The 13,699-nt window shown below is 40.3% G+C and overlaps 1 protein-coding gene across 2 annotated transcripts in view; it reads right to left on the bottom strand.

The window, feature by feature from the left end:
- LOC121518773 (myotonin-protein kinase-like) overlaps positions 1-13,420 on the bottom strand; it is a 38,332-nt gene extending 24,912 nt beyond the window's left edge. For both annotated transcript variants that reach the window (XM_041801364.1, XM_041801365.1), the window contains exon 1: positions 13,156-13,420. In XM_041801364.1, the coding sequence (XP_041657298.1) occupies positions 13,156-13,318 (163 nt within the window). In that variant the 5' untranslated portion in view covers positions 13,319-13,420. The remainder of the gene's footprint in view (positions 1-13,155) is intronic.
- Positions 13,421-13,699: the final 279 nt, after the last annotated feature.

Here is a 13,699-nt window from a genome sequence, read left to right as displayed (position 1 = left end):
CAGAAACATTCGGATCAGAGACATTCGGATCAGAGACATTCGGATCAGAGACATTCGGATCAGAGACATTCGGATCAGAGACATTCGGATCAGAGACATTCGGATCAGAAACATTCAGATCAGAAACATTCAGATCAGAAACATTCAGATCAGAGACATTCAGATCAGACAGAAACATTCTGTAAGCCATAATCATCAACATTTCATGAAATAAAGGGTTGAAAAATTTCACTCTATGTGTAATGAGTCTATCATACATGGGTGTTATACTAGTAGCGTATGTCTGTCTGTGAATGGCTGTGTGCGTATGTGTGGGTGGGGCGAGCAAGAGTGAGTGAGAGAGAGCGGTAACGGAAGGTGCGCTAGTTGTGTATACAGTCTGAGTCGAGTCTGAGTCCTGTCATGTCAGAGAGTGACATTGTTTACACCGGAGAAGTTAAAGTGCTGCTTATGTACTGTTTTGAGCTCGCTGTGGCTGATATTAAAGACCCCAACTTCCTCAAGATACAGCCGGATTCCCTGTGTCTGCTTACCTCTGCTGCTGTTCAATATTAGCCCAGGAGCTAAGGATAGCTTCAGCCCTGAAGCAGACCACTAAGTCTCCCCTGTGCGTTCTAACTACGGTCGGGGCGCTGAAGCAGGAAAGGGTTAACACTGGGTTTACCTTTCAGAAAAGAGTGACAAAAAATATTGAACTTTTTCATGATATTCTAATTTTTTGAGATGCACTAGTAGATGTTTTGAGTTAAAACAAATGAAAATCTACTATAAATAAATAAATAAAATAAAATAATAGAATAAATAATAAATTATAAAAATGTATGTATAAAATGAGAACCTAAAAGAAGACATGATTATATTTTATAAATATATAAAATTAAAATAACTTAAACATGAGTGATGGTGAATGTTAGAAGGCCAAACAATGACAATGAGAGCAGAATCCTACACTCTTAGAAGTAAAGGTGCTGAATAGAACCAAAAAAGGTTCTTCGGCTTACAGAGGGTTCAATCCAGAACCCTTTCACCCTCTAAGGGTTTCATCTGGATCCCACAAAGGGAGTTCCACTGAGAACCCTTTTATATTTCAAGGGTTTCATCTAGAACCAACACAGGGACCACTTTCTAAGGGTTTCTCCAACAACCCTCTAGTCTTCTAATGGTTATATGAAGAACCACATTGTATTCTACAGATCAGGCAAAACATCAACTCATAGACTAAACATGCATAATAACAACTTTGCAATGAACATGAACAAATGATGCATGTTTAGTTTATTAGTTGATGTTTTTAGTGAGAAGTGTTTTCTGGAGTGTGACACCATGAGTGAGGGGGTCAATGTTGCAGACCACCCTGTCTGTATGTGAGTGTACGTGGGGTTCAGAATAAAAAATAGCTGCTCATTCCTCATCACTGCTCACCGCTAATCAAGTAGAAAGCATCCAGAGAAGGCAGACTTCCACCACTGGCCCTATCTCCCAATGGAGAAGTCTTTAAACAACATTACTGGGTCCAGATGGCGATACAGATCTGCCGATTACTCGCTCCCTGGTGGGGTGGAGCCACAGTGAGGCAGAGGATTGGCTTTGCCATGTGAGGAAGTCAAAAAAAGCATTGCCTGCTGGTGCCAACAGATGCACTGACAGTCTCTCCCATGGTTTCTTGAAAATTCAAACATTTGAATATGTGAGGGTGAGCATCTTCTAATACCCATGTTTTCAACAGCCCTCGAAGAACTCCTTCCTAAAAGAGTTCTCTGTATTGAAACGGTTCTTACAGGAACCCTTAGTCTTACAAAGAACCGCTGAAGAACCCTTTTTTAAAAAAAGGTTTTTCAGACGCCAATGGTTCTGGGTAGAACTTCTGCCCTTCAAGAAGAACCCTTTTGGAACCCTTACTTCTAAGAGTGTATCAGTGTTATCATATGATAAAGCTAAGTGGTAAATGCTGAGCTGTGCCTGCATGTATATCCTGCCAACCACCATTTTTAGCGTGCTTGTAGCTACCAGTGTCCAGAGAAGTAAAACTAGTATTCCTCAGCCTGAGCTCTAAAATCCCAATCAGCCTAGTAAATATGATGGCTCAGTGCAAAGGTGATCAGGTTTATCTGTATTTATCAGATCAATAAAAGATGAATGGGAACAGTAGTAGTGATGTGATCATAATAAAGCAGAAATGCTACTGTGAAGGCTAAAGTTAAAAATGTTCATGAAAGATGCGTAGAATACATAAGAATGGGGATTCAGGTTAAAGAGAAAAGCAAAGACCTTTAAGGAGTAGAGTCTGTCGTCTAAAACTATTACAAATAATTTTGTTGAACATATTAAGGCTGGAATATAATACATATAAATGAAAGTAAATCAGTAAAATATTATCACTGGTTTAAAGCTGTCTCATACTATGTAAGAGCTCACTATAGCCTGTTATGCCAGAGTTAATCCTCTTAAATCTACAGAAATGCTGATCATATAATGGAAAGGGTGGGGCTAACGGGTACCGCTATTTCTGAAGGAAGAAGGTAACGTCTGAGACGGGTGTGTTCCTTATAAACCCATCAATATAACACTGCAAAAATAAAAATCAGGTTTGAATTATCTTAAGATACTGTCAAATGCTTCTTTACAGTCTATTAAGTAACAAACAAGGAAGTTTAACTTGCATGTCCCATTTGAATATTGTCCAGAATGGGTGTCATGGTTTAACTGGTGCTGGATTAACTGGTGACACTTCTTAGGCATTAAACTTTGCAGCATTAATCGCTACTAGGAAAGGGTTTTTATTGTCAAACTACATTTAAAAGATTAATTTCAGAAAATATGTGACTATAAATTGAATGTTGGTGTCTCATTAAAGTAAATTATGGCCATGCCAACTCTGGCTTGTAGAATTACTCTCTAAAATCTAGGCGTTTGTTCTAAAATTCTGTTTATGAAGTTTGAGTAACGACTTAAATATTTGAGGCTCATGTCATGGTGGTATGAAAATTTTGGAGGAAGATTCCAAAGTCTCAAAGTGGGCCATAGTGCACAGACATCTGGGATAGACCATCCTAAGAAATACTGAAGCTGTTGAATGCAAGCAGAGGTGGTACTCTAACTCTAATCCCCATCTGAATGACAGATCCAGAGTTAAAGGTGCTAAATATTGCGGAACATGCTGTACTACACTGCCGGTATCTAAAATGTTTAGAATAAAAAAATATATTTATGTAATAATAAATATTGGTTGGTGCTATCCTGCTAATGCCTTGAATTTTGATAAAGTATTTTAGGAACCATGCTGATTTTGGTGTTAATAATTGAATAAAATGAGAATTGAAAAAACACACAAATTTGATTATAGATATTAACGTACACACTTAAGGAATTTTGTTGACTAAGTGCTGAGCTATCAAGCCAAAAGGTTGTTCCAATAGGTTTTTGTGGGCCTCAGGCACTTTAACGTGAACATGCTCCTTCACAGTGCCTTGGGATGGGGGAGGGTGCAGCCTCTCAGCTGGGGAGAGGCCAGCAATGGTTGTTTTTATTTTCTTGTTTCCTGTTTTTGTTTTTTGTTTCTTTAGGGGGTTGTGTACTTTGCATTATGGCCTGTTTTCTGCACTGTTTTTTATTCTTCCTTTCTCTTGTTTTCCCTTCCCCCCCAAACTGTAGGGTTAGAAATTTGGATCCTATCGCAGGTGCATTTTTCCAGTCATCCCTCAGCTTCCTCCCCTGATTCGTGGCATCTGTAGATGGTTTGAGCAGGACAACAACAAAATTTGTAAGCTGGAATGAGAGGGGACTTAATCATCCTGTTAAGCGAAGTAAGGTTTTCTCCCACTTAATCAAGCTTAAAGCAGACATAATATTCTTGCAAGAAACACATTTATGTGCATCAAATACTATTAGGCTACAAAGAGGTTGTGTGTCACAAATCTTTCACTCTAAATTTAATTCCAAGTGTCGGGGAACAGCCATCCTAATCGGCAAAAATGTGCAGTTCATTTCGTCAAAGGTAGTGGCAGATAAAAACGGCCGCTTCATTATTGTCCAGGGTAGGTTGTTCAACTTACCGGCCATCTTAGTTAATATCTATGCCCCAAATTGGGATAACCCCCAGTTCTTGAAGGAACTATTTGGTTGTATTCCAGAGCCTAGTACACATCATCTAATAATGGGAGGAGACTTTAATACGGTTTTGCAGCCTTCCCTGGACCACTCTAAAATTTCACTAGGTGCTATCTCCAAACCTGCTCGTAGCATAAGGGCCTTTTGCCAGTCCAGTGGTGTCGTAGACCCATGGAGATTTAAAAATCCAACTTCAAAAGAGTATTCCTTTTATTCTGTGGTGCCCCAAACATACTCTAGAATAGATTTTTTTCCTGTTAGAAAGTAAAATGCTTCATTGATGAGAAATTGTAGTATAACAGTATTGTCATTTCAGACCATTCACCAATTATTATGGAGCTTCAGCTTCAGGATAGTGCAAGTATGCAGTGTAATTGGCGACTCAACCCAGCTCTTTTATTGGATAAGGATTTTGTAGACTTCTTATCAGGACAGATTGATTTTTTTCCTTGACACTAACCAGTTACCAGGTACTAATATATTCACTCTCTGGGAAGCACTGAAAGTACATCTACGGGGTCAGATTATTATCACAGCCCATCTCAGAAAGAGTAGGTCAAAACGCCTCACTGAACTAAGTACACTGATTCATTATGTCATCAGCAAAATGCTGCCTCACCATCTGCAGACCTCTATCAGAGGAGGATCGCACTGCAGACAGAGTTCGACCTCCTTACCTCAAAACAAGCAGAGGAGATGTTCTTAAAATCAAGACAAAATCATTATAAGCAACTAGACTGCTCTCTCAGCAGTTCAGACAACATTCAGCTGCTAACTTCACGGGAATTCAAGCTTCAGATGGCACTGTTAAACTGGATCAGAAAGACATTAATAATGAATTCAAGACTTTTTATTCTGCTCTATACACCTCAGACACGCCACTGGACAACAGTTTTTTTGACAAATTAGACCTGCCCACTATAAGTGAGGACGACATAACAAACATGGAGGAACCGATATCTGTTATTGAAATTGAGCAGGCAATCTAATTAATGAAAAATAGAAAATCACCGGGCACAGATGGCTATCCGATAGAATTTAACCAGGCTTTTGCTGCTAAATTGGTCCCTATGCTATGCTCTGTTTACATAGAGGCCTTCATTCAAAAGAAACTTCCTGCATCCATGACACAAGCCACAATTTCTGTCCTGCCAAAAAAAGATAGGGATCCAACCAAGTGTGAATCCTACCGACCTACAGTCATGGACGAAAATGTTGGCACCCCTGGAATTTTTCCAGAAAATTCACCATTTCTCCCAGAAATTGTTGCAATTACAAATGTTTTTGGCATACACATGTTTATTGCCTTTATGTGCATTAGAGCAATAGAAAACAATAGAAGAAAAAAAAAAACAAAATTGACATAATTCTACACAAAACTAAAAAAAATGGGCTGGACAAAATTGTTGGCACCCTTTTAAAACTGTGGGTAAAAGATTTTATTTCCAGCATGTGATGCTCATTTAAACTCACCTGTGGCAGTAACAGGAGCTGCCAATCTAGAAATCACACCTGAAGCCAGTTAGAATGTCTAAAAGTTGACTCAGCCTTTGTGTTGTGTGTCTGTGTGTGTCACACCAAGCATGGAGGAGAGACAGAAGAGCCCAGAATTGTCTGAGGACTTGAGAAGCAAAACTGTGGAAAAATATGAACAATCTCAAGGTTAAGACCATCTCCAGAGATCCTGAGATTCCTTTGTCCACTGTGTGTAATATAATCAAGAAGTTTATAACCATGGAGCTGTGGCTAATCTCCCTGGACGTGGATGGAAGAGAAAAACTGACTAAAGAATGCAACACAGGATAGTTGGAATGGTGGATAAACATCCTCAGTCAACTTCCACACAGATTCAGGCTGTCCTGCAGACTCAGGGTGCAAAAGTGTCAGCTGGGACCATACGTGGTCATCTGAATGAGATGAAGCGCTATGGCAGGAGACCCAGGAGAACCCCACTGCTGACAAAGAGACAGAAAAAAGCCAGACTGGAGTTTGCAAAAATCCTTCTTGGAGAACATTTAGTGGACAGATGAGACTAAGGTAGAGCTTTTTGGAAAAAGCACGTCATTCTACTGTTTACAGAAAACAGAATGAGGCCTACAAAGAAAAGAACACAGTACCTACAGTCAAACATGGTGGAGCTTCAAGGATGTTTTGGGCTTGTTTTGCTGCCTCTGGCACTGGGTGCCTTGACTGTGTGCAAGGAATCATGAAATCTGAGACTATCAAAAGATTTTGGGCCACCCCAGCCAGCATTTCCATGTGGGCCCCATATGGGTCCCATGTGGGTTTGTCTATGGGTTCCATGTTGGTCCCACCTGGGCTTGCCCATGTGAACTGCAAGTGTGGATCAGCCCATATGAGACCCATATTGGCCCCATCTACAGATTCTTTCATTTGCCCATGTTTACTACAAGTACACTGTAAAATCCAAGTAGTTATCCTTACTTTGAAAAAAGCATTCAAACCAATTGCCTTGAAAAAAACAAGTAACTTTAACGTTATGACTCTAGTACACTCAAAAAAATGATTTTTGACTGTCATAGGTATTACTTGAACAAATTAACTTGGTTTTACTCAATTTCACAAATTTCCAACCTTTAGTTATTCTAAATAGATAAAACCAACGTGATTCTCTCTAAGTTTGAGTGAATTCAAATGAACTACATAAAACCAATGCAATTTGTTTACATAACGGTTCGGTCATTAGGTGGCAGTATACATCTGTAATGTTGTATTGTGGTCTGCAGGTAAGACCAAAGAACATGCATGTAAGTTTCTTTGGAGGAATGTTGAGTCCTTGATTGGAATTGTTGTCTCTCCCAGCCAGCATTTACGTGATACTTAAACATTTTAGCAATCACTGCTTATTCTTTTATGTTTTGTCAAAAAATGTTGATATTACTAAATCAGATGGAATCACATCACATGGAAATGCTGGCTGGGACCCTAAATCAGTAACCGTTCACATCCCTACCCCACCCCCTCTTTCTGGCTCTTCTGTTTGTCTTTGGTGTTGCTCGATAGAACTTAATCTTGTCATATTTATTCATACTATTGTAACTGCAAATACAAATATTTCATCTGAGAATATGCAGCATACTCTCACGGAAATGTTATACTCAAGTGAAGCACGCAGTAAAACTTCTCTTTTTTCTGTTTGTTTTCTGTACTTTATTTTCCTTTTTCTTTTTTTTTTAATTTAATTAAATTAAATTTAATCTTTTATTTTTAGTGTTTATTGCTTTTTTCCTTTGTATTACAATCTCATTTGACATTGTTCACTTTGTTCTACCTAAAACTCAATAAAAACATGAAACAGAATAATTGAATAAAATAAATGTTAATAATTAAGCCTTCTAATAAAGATGCCAAGTAATCTGTGAGAGATGTAACTGGGTTCAGCCGATGCCTGTTGTTTACTGCACGCTGTTAGTCAAGCGTCTGTGATATATGCATGATGGCAGAGCATGTACAGCGCTAACAATACGTTTGCAAGGCTACTACAGAGCTCGAGCATTTAAGTGTCTATCTGAGCCTAACTCATCAGTTTTACTGAACTGCCAGTGCTGCACATTGGAGCCAACCTCTCACTAAAATGCAAGACTAACACTGACTCATGAGATGCAAATACTGGTTTATTCTGTTTGAATTAAGGAGACTGGTCTAATGCCTTGTTTATACGACAACGTTTTGCTTCATTTTCAGTTTTCGTTTTCCAAAAGTTCCACGTTTACATGGCAACGTTTTGAAAAGAATCTCCGTCTACATGAGAACGCAGGAAACGGACAAACGCTTTAGTGAGGGGATTTACTGCACAATAAAACTGTCTCTACAACAAGGACAGTGTTTTTCATGTCTTTTTGATAATATGTAGCATTTTTATCATACATGTGTGCATTCATCACTAAATCCTCCTCATCACCATCATAGCACAGCAGTGAAATTTTACTGCACATATAAGCACAAAAATGCATTTCAAGACCAGTCTGATTATAACGAAATCATGTAAAGACTGTTTGATTTTCCAGGGACAAATTTTTCTCCTAAAGCCTTTGATTTCTCCTGGATTTTCTCCGAAAGTGCAGCGCTTCCTGCTTTTAGCGCAGCAAAAGAATGATAGTCCTTTCGAACAATATTTCTACTTCCCCTTTTTCAATTTTATCTGCTTCTTTGGAAGTGATGAACTATCTTTTTTAACCTTAACACAGAAGCTTTAATCCTGTCTCCATCAGCTCAGCTCTGATATACAGCCGGTGAGGAGGAGACAGGGGAGTCACAATACAATACAAGAGCTCTGTTTATCCTGAAGGGATACTCAATAAGTTATTAAAACTTAAAGTGGGGGTATTATTCCTTTTTTCAAGGCTTTCCACCATCTCTCTGATACAAACGTAGTAGCTTCACATGTTTACAGCTCATAAAACTCCTCGTGTTTCTCACACTGGCATCCTGAATAGCACTTAGTTTAACCTCCATGTGAAACGCTTCGTTTTCACTGCTGTCTCTTTAACTCCCTCGCTCCACGGACTTGCTTTCCTCCAATTGGCCGATTTTATGGAGGCTGGCCGGCAACAGGACTCAATGTTTTGTGTCTGTCCCCTCCGATGTGGCTATATTGCTAGGCTAATACTTGTAAACTTTGAATGAACTGGTCCAAATTAGTAAATTATGGCGAATTTTGATATGTGTTAGACCCAGAGTCTGACCCTGATAGTTTGGAGAGAGAGGGGGAAGAAAACCAGCAGCAGCGCAGGACGTATCTGTTTGGTAAGTGTTTAACTGCTGTGTTGCTAAATGCTAAATGCTAAAAGGCCTTGTGGGGGCGGTCTGTTCCGCTATGCCGGCAGCACGGCGGACCACGAACTATTGTGATGACCTCATCAGTTTGCTCCATCGAAATCTCGTCTCGGGAGAACACTGGGAGAATCTCAGAGAGATTCCCAATGAACCGTTTTCATCAGTTTACACGCTAATTCCAAGATTACTGCCACATACGTTTATCTTGTGGCTTGAAAATTTGCATTCATGAAGTATGGACATCCAACATTGTGACTTTATATTTATGTTTTAAAAACCAGAATACTATAATACCCTTCTTTAAAGAAAAAAAAAGATAAGGTCTAAATCATTTTGGAGAAGCAGATGTATCGGAAAATAGAAATATCATTCTGAAAAAAGGCTCCAGCTGCGCTCATGTGCAGCGCCGTGCTTTATGAGAACATCCACCAGAAGTTAAAGGCTGTAGGAGCTGAATTTGTTCGTGGGCAATTAATTATTCTCAGTGGATATCTACGTTAGAACAAGACTGATCTAGCAAAGCATTTTTGTGTTAATATGAGCCGTGAAATTTCTCTGCCTCACTACGACGATGACGACGGTGATTATCATGATGATCGATAAAAAAAGGTTAAAGTAATCATTTCCAAAATTAATAGCACAACTTTATATAAAGACACTGGCACTGATAGCCCTCCAAACAAGAATAATGCGTCCCCTTTCCTAAATCCAGCTGTCTGTGGCATGACAAGCAGTAAACTACATCAGACGGCTGGGCTCAGGCTTCCCCGGCTGGGTCCAGAGTGCTGCGACACTCGTGCTTGACAGCTGATTGCAGCCGTAGTGCACATGTGCGTTTTCAGGAAGTGTCGTTTTCCCTGTTTACACAGAGACGGAGACGGGGGCGGGGGCATTTTGGAAAACTTCCAATCTGGAGCCCGTTTCCAGAAAGTTTTGTTTTCAGGCACCAAAACGGCGTTGCCAGGTAAACGGACGGCCAAAACGCTACAAAACTTTTGCATTTTCACTCGAAAACGTTGTTGTGTGGCTGCCGCTCAGACGTGCTGCTCTTGTAAGATGACTTGGCCATCAGTGGCATCGATGTAGCCAAAAGAATCTGAATCCTTCACTTTACAGACTCTAGATTGGAACATTTGTCAGATGATGATGCTAATGCTGATAGTTTGCTTTGCTAGCATCTTTGGCTCTTTAACAGTAGATTTTTAAGTTACTGCTTATCATATTTTCTATCAAAGACCACAGTTTACTACGCATGGTATCAAGCAATGCTGGCAGATCCAGCTTAACATAAACTGTCACTGCAGCCCTGAGCCCTAAATTTTAATTTTGGGTGTAACTCAACTTTAGAGTCAAGTGTTCTGAAACAATGACAGAATACTTTGATGCTACTCTGATCCTTCAGTTGGTCGCTATCACTGTACTCCTATTTAAGGTTAGCAGCAGTTGCATATAATACTAGCTATGTGAGCTATGTATTCTCCAGGAGCACCTCTATGGGGCTACTCCATTCAACACATCGAAGCACCAAACCTCAGGAGAAAGATCTGACCTATCAAAGACTTGAATCAAATGCAATCTTTCCATGTCTGAAGAGCTGCATCTGCTCTGCCTTCCTCTGTCAGTGCAGATCAGGTAGTTTGCTGGGTTAAGAGTACACAGTAAATTTACCTGAGTAAATTTTACTTAAATTGAGTAAAATTTTACTCTGAAAAGTCTAACATTTGGTCCCAGTCTATTTGGAGCAAAATTCACTCTGCTTGCAGAGTAATGATTTCAGAGTTGTTTTACTCTAACATGTGTTTTTATTTAACTCTAAATGATGATTTTGAACTCCACAATGAACAAAATCAAAACAACTTTATTGCAATTGTACTCACCACAGAGTAATTCTGACCATAGTTTATTCATTATAGAACTGTTTTTTTCTCAATGAACTCTTAGAAATTAAGATTAGCAGTATTTCATTGTTTATTTACTCTCTTTCTTAAAAGGTTTATCTACAGATTTTTATCGCAAATTACAACAAAACACCACACCTCACTGTAAATTGATTTCCATCTTACTCTCTCTCAGTGGGGTGGAAACATGGTGAGGCAAAATACTGGCTTTGATAAGGAGGACTGTCATGGTGCCTGCCAGTGTCAACAGATGCACTGACAGTCTCATACATGTTTTTTTTTTTAATTTTGAAATAGCCCCTCCCCTTAAAGAACTAAAAGGATTGAGTTACACAAGGGGAAAAAAAAACTCACTGAAAAATCCCTGAAAAATCCCTGGATTATCAAAGGTTGAAGAGGAGTCACCTGACTAGAGGCTGTAGTGCACAGGTGTCTGAAGGTTCATCTCCAGGTGAGAAGATCTTGATTGCCAAGGATTATCTACAGCTGGGACACCTAACGAGCTGCAGCTGTGACCATACATGAGTGATGGCAGCTGAGCTGATACTTAAGTGGGTGTGGTTAAAAGTTTTACTCCAGCAGAATTTACTCTGTGGTTTTACTCTAACTCTCGTGGTGGCTGGTGATAAATATGCTCAATAAAGAGTAAAACACTTTTTACTCTGGAAAAATTATTCCCCAGATTTTCCTGTGTAGCACAGCGCCTTATCGACTGAAATGCTGCTGTATGCATAAATCAGCTAGATGGTATATTCCTCTAGCTGTAATGGTGAACAAGGAGAATGACCTGAAGGTGAGGCGTGCCCAGGTCTATCACATAGTCTACTCAGATCTTAGCTTTGGGCTCCTATATATATCCTTGGGGGGTTAAAGCTGTTATCTTCTTTCTGTATGTAAAATCTGTGAGGAGTGATGAAGTCGGAGCCTGATAAACATGCTATGTTGCATAATAAACGCTTAAACAAATTTCAACGTGAAATTATTGGTTGAAAATGTTTTCAGTTATTTCCCTGTTCTAACACTTATTTGCATCTTTTACTGGGAAAGAGCAAAGTAAAAAAAAAAAAAGTGCAGGTGAGGCAGGAAACCTGAGTGGCTTCTAATGACACCTAACGTCTTTAAAAACTGCTGGTGTTTCTGTTCTGCTGAGTCCATTTATCGTCTGTTATAAACTCTGTTTCATTTTTCTCTGCTGATGCTGAGAAGTTTCACTTACATCCACTCTGTAGCGGCACCCAATCAGAGAGGGATATCCAGTAAGGGGGCGTGTCTTTGAGTAAAAAGAGTTCCAGGAAGCCTGCTCTCATGTGTCTCTGCTCATCAGTCTTCGAACTTCAGTCCTTGGTCTTCTGTCATCAGACCAGCTAAGGTCTTTGGGACGGTCTTTAAGGTGGCGGATCAGAAACTACTTCCTGTTTGACTGAGGACCGAGGACTGATGAATAAACGACACTGGACCCACCAGTAAGACAACATTTCTTTACTGAGGTCACACCTGCTCAGGTGGGCGGATGACAAACAGTCAGAAACATGGCTGCCTGCTCAGTGGGACATTGATATGAGGTCATTAATTACATTTATATGAACCCAAAAACAGAGCAGAGCCTGAAGAAACACATCAGTCCAGTTCATCAGCCATGAATCTGGACCTGAATGAAACCAGGACAGTTTTGTTAATTTCTCTGTGTTTCAGTCTTTGGTTTACTCCCTCTGACTGAGCGTACCTGATAAAGATCCCTCTGTGGTTGTTGGACCTGTTTAGGAAAATCCGGGGTGAAGCCTGATTCAGGATGAGATCAGAGTCTGTCTTAAAAGTTCTAAATTAATAACAGGTAAAACTTTATTTATTTTAAATGTGGCAAATTCACACGGTACAGCTGTAAACTTTTATTGTAGTATGGAGTATGAAGAATGAACACAATAAAAGAGTCAAAATACAGCGACTGTAAACTCAGAGAAATGTTACATTTAACCTGATAGTTTATTTAACTCTTACTGTTTTAGCCGTGTGTGACTCTATGAAATAATTCGGCTCTTTTTGGGGTGGTTGTATTATTGTTTTATGGGTTTCTTAAAAACGATTGAAGTATTTCATTCATCTCGTATGTGTTTCTTTGGTTTCCTGTTGTATGGACCCTAGAAAGTATGGCGGTAACTATGGTAACAAATGGGTCCAACCAAAGCTGTTCTTGGTCAGTCACTTGGTACTTTAGGGGAATTGAAAAGAGGGTGCTAAGCTTGACTTCTCCTGGTACTGGGGTATTAACTCTTTCATAAACTGTTCAGGATTAACGAGTCCATGAACCAGACCAGCAGGAGGAGAACCCAGAAGACAACAGGAGGGAAACACTCACCCCATTGCAGGAAGCCAGAGACATACTTCTCCCTTGCGAAGGGTGAGGAGAAGAACTCCTGGTAAACGCCTACCAATAGGTCCAACAGGGTCTGGAGTCCCACAGGTCCCACAGTCTGGCCCTGGGCGAGGTCAGGTGCACCGAGGCCATGGCCTGTTGACATGACCACTAGCGATTTCAGGGTCTGTGTGACTCAGAGGAGTAGACCATTCCTGGTTTCCACTCTTTGTTTGAGATCAGGTGAGTCGTCCCCCCCTCAAGTGAATCTTCTCCCCCCTCAGGTTAATCTTCTCCCCCCTCAGGTGAGTCTTCTCCCCCCTCAAGTGAATCTTCTCCCCCCTCAGTTGAGTCTGCCCCCCCCCCCCAGGTGAGTCTTCTCCCCCCTCAGGTGAGTCTTCTCCCCCCTCAGGTGAATCTTCTCCCCCCTCAGGTGAGTCTTCTCCCCCCTCAGGTGAATCTTCTCCCCCCTCAGGTGAGTCTTCTCCCCCCTCAGGTGAGTCCTCTCCCCCCTCAGGTGAGTCTTCTCCCCCCTCAGATGAATTTT

This window comes from Cheilinus undulatus, linkage group 12, assembly GCF_018320785.1.
Source record: "Cheilinus undulatus linkage group 12, ASM1832078v1, whole genome shotgun sequence".
Classification (NCBI taxonomy): Eukaryota; Metazoa; Chordata; class Actinopteri; order Labriformes; family Labridae; genus Cheilinus; species Cheilinus undulatus.
Note: the sequence above shows the minus strand (reverse complement) of the source record. Positions and strands in the feature narration are given on the sequence as shown.